The sequence below is a fragment of the Nerophis ophidion genome, linkage group LG07, assembly GCF_033978795.1.
Source record: "Nerophis ophidion isolate RoL-2023_Sa linkage group LG07, RoL_Noph_v1.0, whole genome shotgun sequence".
In the NCBI taxonomy this organism is placed as follows: domain Eukaryota; kingdom Metazoa; phylum Chordata; class Actinopteri; order Syngnathiformes; family Syngnathidae; genus Nerophis; species Nerophis ophidion.
Genome location: NC_084617.1, coordinates 4,452,970 through 4,460,117, shown reverse-complemented (window position 1 = coordinate 4,460,117; position 7,148 = coordinate 4,452,970). Strand labels below are relative to the sequence as shown.

The window sequence follows — 7,148 nt, the reverse complement described above, 5'->3', positions numbered from 1 at the left end:
TATATATTTTTTAAAATCATTAAAATGAACACTTTTTTTTTTAAACAGCGGTATAAAAATATATTCATAATAGTAAAATAACAAGTGGGTAAAAAATAAACTACAAAATATTTCTGTGTCAAATCAATGTATCAACAAAAAATAGAAGTATGATAATATATCATTTTGAATTTATTTACAACAGAATACATATAATATATACTGTAAATATAAGTGTATATATATTATATTCTTATTAAAAAATATATTCTGTAAGAGCATAAATGAGGCATGTATCTTTGAAATGTGCTCCAGATTTATTTAGTTATCAACCAAGAAAATATCTTAATGCAAAAATGGTGTATATATATGTATATATATATGTATACATACATATAAACATACATACACACACACACAATAAAAATCATAATAATGATTCTGACCTGAAAGGCACAAAACACTTCCTCCAGAAACAATAAAAAAGATGTTTAGAACGTGTGAAGAAATAGACGAGCGTCAGCATTATTAGCGACTTCCTCTAAAAGGTTGAATAAGACAATAGTGGTATCTAAAGCATATTTTACATAAATACAATCCTCACTATTACTCGCTCCCCTTTGGGGCCACATTGTCCGCCGCCGTGTGTGTGTGTGTGTGTGTGTGTGTGTGTGAGGGGGAAATAAAACAACGGGCAATATCAAAGCATGACATCTAGCATAAACATGGTCAATAAATTAGATGTGGTAGAAAAGAGTGATGTTTTAGTGGTGTGACATGTCTGCCGCCCTCGTGTTTGATCAAAGCTACATTTAAAAACCTTGCACTTGTTTTTTTTATTTGTGGTTTTGTAGAAAAGGTTAAATATCACTGTGGTGTTTTTTTTGACGCGGCGCGGACAATAAAAGAGCAATTGTTAGCACCGTGCTCCTGCTAATACGGGGGGGGACGTTTTCATACCGCCGCTATTTCCTGGACATGCCGCCTTGGTCCCGAACCACCGGCGCCGGAGTTGCCTCGCCGTGACTTCCCGGCGGGAAGAAGTGCACATAGTTTTGAGTTTGTGGCCTCTACCTCGCCGCCTGTCATATATTGAGGGAGATGGTGACGTAGGAGGTGGGGATGTAGCCCTCGCTGCCGTTGCTCCGGCGTACTCGTGTCCAGCCGTCGCCTTTGTCCTCCTCCACCACCGCCAGCACCTCGCCCTCCTTCATGGAGATGGTGCCTTCACTGGCGCCTGCAACACCAGCATCCAGTTTCAAACACTTTCATTTTGCATCAACTTCATCTCACTCTGTGGGCTCTTCCTATATTGCAGTCTACACCTTTCTCTTATGTGCGACTGCCATCATATTGCAGTCTACACCTATCTCTTATGTGTGACTGCCATCATATTGCAGTCTACACATATCTCTTATGTGTGACTGCCATCATATTGCAGTCTACACGTATCTCTTATGTGTGACTGCCATCATTTTGCAGTCTACACGTATCTCTGTGTGACTGCCATTATATTGCAGTCTACACGTATCTCTGTGTGACTGCCGTCATATTGCAGTCTACACGTATCTCTTATGTGTGACTGCATCATATTCAAGTCTACACGTATTTCTTATGTGCGACTGCCATCATACTGCAGTTTACACATATCTCTTATGTGTGACTGCCATCATATTGCAGTCTACACATATCTCTTATATGTGACTGCCATCATATTGCAGTCTACACGTATCTCTTATGTGTGACTGCCATCATATTGCAGTCTACACATATCTCTTATGTGTGACTGCCATCATATTGCAGTCTACACGTATCTCTGTGTGACTGCCATTATATTGCAGTCTACACGTATCTCTGTGTGACTGCCGTCATATTGCAGTCTACACGTATCTCTTATGTGTGACTGCATCATATTCAAGTCTACACGTATTTCTTATGTGCGACTGCCATCATACTGCAGTTTACACATATCTCTTATGTGTGACTGCCATCATATTGCAGTCTACATGTATCTCTTATGTGTGACTGCCATCATATTGCAGTCTACACCTATCTCTTATGTGTGACTGCCATCATATTGCAGTCTACACGTATCTCTTATGTGTGACTGCCATCATATTGCAGTCTACACGTATCTCTTATGTGTGACTGCCATCATATTGGAGTCTACACGTATCTCTTATGTGTGACTGCCATTATATTCCAGTCTACACACATCTTTTATGTGTCACTGTCATCATATTGCAGTCTTCACATATCTCTTATGTGCGACTGCCGTCTTATTGCAGTCTACACGTATCTCTTATGTGTGACTGCCATCATACTGCAGTTTACACATATCTCTTATGTGTGACTGCCATCATATTGCAGTTTACATGTATCTCTTATGTGTGACTGCCATCATATTGCAGTCTACACATATCTCTTATGTGTGACTGCCATCATACTGCAGTCTACTGCCATCATACTGCAGTCTACACCTATTTCTTATGTGTGACCGCCATCATATTGCAGTCTACACATATCTCTTATGTGCGACTGCCATCATACTGCAGTTTACACATATCTCTTATGTGTGACTGCCATCATATTGCAGTCTACACCTATCTCTTATGTGTGACTGCCATCCTATTGCAGTCTACACGTATCTCTTATGTGTGACTGCCATCATATTGCTGTCTACACCTATCTCTTATGTGTGACTGCCATCATACTGCAGTCTACACGTATCTGTTAGATGTGACTGCCATCATACTACAGTCTACACCTATTTTTTATGTGCGACTGCCATCATACTGCAGTCTACACCTATCTCTTATGTGTGGCTCCCATCATATTGCAGTCTACACCTATCTCTTATGTGTGACTGCCATCCTATTGCAGTCTACACGTATCTCTTATGTGCTACTGCGATCATACTGCAGTCTACACCTATTTCTTATGTGCGACTGCCATCATACTGCAGTCTACACCTATCTCTTATGTGTGACTGCCATCATATTGCAGTCTACATGTATCTCTTGTGTGTGACTGCCATCATATTGCAGTCTACACGTATCTCTTATGTGCGACTGCCATCATGCGGCAGTCTACACCACTCTCTTATGTGTGACTGCCATCATATTGCAGTCTACACGTATCTCTTATGTGTGACTGACATCTTACTGCAGTTTACACATATCTCTTATGTGTGACTGCCATCATATTGCAGTTTACACGTATCTCTTATGTGCGACTGCTGTCTTATTGCAGTCTACACGTATCTCTTATGTGCGACTGCCATCATGCTGCAGTCTACATATATCTCTTGTCTGTATATATATATAAATATATATACATATATATGTATGTATATGTATAAATATACATACATATGTATATATATGTATATATATACATAAAAATGTATATATATACATATACACACACATATATATGTATGTATATACATATATATCTAAATATATATATATATACACACACACACACACACACACACACACACACATACATATATATGTGTATGTATATATGTGTATGTATACATATACATGTGTATATATATATATATATATATATATATATATATATATATATATATACACGGACACACACACAAAAATGTATTCCACACAATTTATTAAAAGAATCTATTTTATCTACACTCTTTGATTTCAATGTGAATCCTGATGGTTTTATGATCATTTTATTATAGGATTTTAACTTGAATTATGAATACGTGTATGATTATTTAACTTCTGCCTTTTGGTCATTTTCTGTAAAGCACTCTGACTTTCCTGGTGTGTAAAGTGTGTTCTATAAATAAACCTGCCTTGCCTATTGGCCTGCAAACACTGTGATTCCTTAAATGAGTAAAAGTGTTTGTATTTAAATTGTTTTATAGTTTTTACACCACTTCTGATGCACTTTTCAATGCCATGACAGGCCAACTAGCATACATGTTGTCTCACTTTGGGCTCCCGGCCAAACTATCATGGACTTGACTGTTGGCTCGCACTCAACTTCCACCTGCGAGGCTCAGGTATGTAAACATGTATAGTGACCACACCCCCGCTCAGCAGGGTGTGGCGCCGACATACCTGGAAAGCTGTACATGGCGGTGCACTTCCCGATCGGCGGCGCCACCTCCTCGTCCTCGAAGTCGTCGTCGAACTCGGTGTAGATGGCGTTGGAGACGTCCGGCGTGCCTCCGTCGGAGTGAGCGCCGTCGGGGCTGCGGGGAGAAAGAAGGAAGTGTGAGAGTCCTGACAGCTGCTGCGTGACATTGATAATTGTGATGAGGAGGAGGAGTGCGGCGGCGAGGGATGCAAGGTGGGAGTCACCTTGGAGACTCATGAGCTTCGTTGTTGTTGAAGGTGTGAGGTTTGTAGCGAGGTGTGTCTCCTCGACCTCCCGCCTCCGCTAGCCAGGTCTGCATGGACATTTGGACACAAAGCATGTTTCTCATGACAACTTCCTGTGTAGTCCATGTACTCCAATGTAAAAAGTAGCAGCCATTAATTAGGGATCAGGCATATTATTAGTAGAGATGGCTTCATTTGTACCAATGCATTGTCATCATTTTTAAGTATTATATACTTTTTGAAAATATTTTTCAATACAAACTCAATAAGCAATTCATTTTCATAAACCTCAGCATATTTAAAATATACTTGCAGTGTGTATCCATCCATCCATCCATTTTCTACCGCTTATTCCCTTTCGGAGTCGCGGGGGGCGCTGGCGCCTATCTCAACTACAATCGGGCGGAAGGCGGGGTACACCCTGGACAAGTCGCTACCTCATCGCAGGGCCAACACAGATAGACAGACAACATTCACACTCACATTCACACACTAGGGACCATTTAGTGTTGCCAATCAACCTATCCCCAGGTGCATGTCTTTGGAAGTGGGAGGAAGCCGGAGTACCCGGAGGGAACCCACGCATTCACGGGGAGAACATGCAAACTCCACACAGAAAGATCCCGAGCCTGGATTTGAACCCAGGACTGCAGGACCTTCGTATTGTGAGGCAGACGCACTAACCCCTCTGCCACCGTGAAGCCTGCAGTGTGTATGTTATACATATTACATATTGCTATGAAAGTGTCTTGTCACTACATTATATACATATATATATATATATATATATATATATATATATATATATACTAGGGATGCACTGAAATGAAAATTTGTGGCCGAAGCCGAAGCCGAATAAAATTTAAACACTTGGCCGAAGGCCGAATACCGAATAATGAATGCAGTTTTTCACAATTTTTTAAATATTGCATAAATAGCCTAGAATAAATATTTAGACATGTTTTTCAAATAAAGTATTTTTTTATTGAATATTGACATTTTTTAAATATTCCAGTAGTCTTTGCTTTTCAAAAAAAGCACAACGTTTTTCGTTTATATTAGGCCTTCAAACAAAACATGCATTCCCAAAAAAAAACAAAGTGCATTAAAGTGGATAAACCCACAACAAATGAATTATTGTCCTTTTGGCAAAAGTCTGCTTAGCCACAGTAGATATGCTAATAATGTAAACAGAAGGCTCAAGTAAATGTCAATAAGTGTGTGCTTGTAACCTCATACACTTATACAGGTACACAACATTGTAACCTCATACACTTATACAGGTACACAACATTGTAACCTCATACACTTATACAGGTACACAACATTGTAACCTCATACACTTATACAGGTACACAACATTGTAACCTCATACACTTATACAGGTACACAACATTGTAACCTCATACACTTATACAGGTACACAACATTGTAACCTCATACACTTATACAGGTACACAACATTGTAACCTCATACACTTATACAGGTACACAACATTGTAACCTCATACACTTATACAGGTACACAACATTGTAACCTCATACACTTATACAGGTACACAACATTGTAACCTCATACACTTATACAGGTACACAACATTGTAACCTCATACACTTATACAGGTACACAACATTGTAACCTCATACACTTATACAGGTACACAACATTGTAACCTCATACACTTATACAGGTACACAACATTGTAACCTCATACACTTATACAGGTACACAACATTGTAACCTCATACACTTATACAGGTACACAACATTGTAACCTCATACACTTATACAGGTACACAACATTGTAACCTCATACACTTATACAGGTACACAACATTGTAACCTCATACACTTATACAGGTACACAACATTGTAACCTCATACACTTATACAGGTACACAACATTGTAACCTCATACACTTATACAGGTACACAACATTGTAACCTCATACACTTATACAAGTACACAACATTGTAACCTCATACACTTATACAGGTACACAACATTGTAACCTCATACACTTATACAAGTACACAACATTGTAACCTCATACACTTATACAGGTACACAACATTGTAACCTCATACACTTATACAGGTACACAACATTGTAACCTCATACACTTATACAGGTACACAACATTGTAACCTCATACACTTATACAGGTACACAACATTGTAACCTCATACACTTATACAGGTACACAACATTGTAACCTCATACACTTATACAGGTACACAACATATCCCAACGTCACCGCCTCAAAAACTTGCGTCACACGCCACTATTCGGCCTTGTTTTTAACTCATTCCACCGAAGGCCGAATGTGGCTTTTTTTGCCATATTCGGCCGAATATATTCGGTTACCGATTAATCGGTGCATCCCTAATATATATATATATATATATATATATAAACCCCGTTTCCATATGAGTTGGGAAATTGTGTTAGATGTAAATATAAACAGAATACAATGATTTGCAAATCCTTTTCAAGCCATATTCAGTTGAATATGCTACAAAGACAACATATTTGATGTTCAAACTGATAAACATTTTTTTTTTTTTTGCAAATAATCATTCACTTTAGAATTTGACGCCGGCAACACGTGACAAAGAAGTTGGGAAAGGTGGCAATAAATACCGATAAAGTTGAGGAACGCTCATCAAACACTTATGTGGAACATCCCACAGGTGTGCAGGCTAATTGGGAACAGGTGGGTGCCATGATTGGCTATAAAGGCAGCTTCCATGAAATGCTAAGTAATTCACAAACAAGGATGGGGCGAGGGTCACCAATTTGT

General features: G+C 39.0%; 1 protein-coding gene across 4 annotated transcripts in view; it reads right to left on the bottom strand.

Annotated features, from left to right (window-relative positions):
* Positions 1–275: 275 nt before the first annotated feature.
* The window catches only part of trip10a (thyroid hormone receptor interactor 10a), a 101,803-nt gene continuing 94,930 nt past the window's right edge, over positions 276–7,148 (bottom strand). For all 4 annotated transcript variants that reach the window (XM_061905215.1, XM_061905216.1, XM_061905217.1 and 1 more), the window contains 3 exons: positions 4,323–4,411; positions 4,080–4,213; positions 276–1,216 (listed from right to left, as the gene is read on the bottom strand). In XM_061905215.1, the coding sequence (XP_061761199.1) occupies positions 1,065–1,216; positions 4,080–4,213; positions 4,323–4,411 (375 nt within the window). In that variant the 3' untranslated portion in view covers positions 276–1,064. The remainder of the gene's footprint in view (positions 1,217–4,079; positions 4,214–4,322; positions 4,412–7,148) is intronic.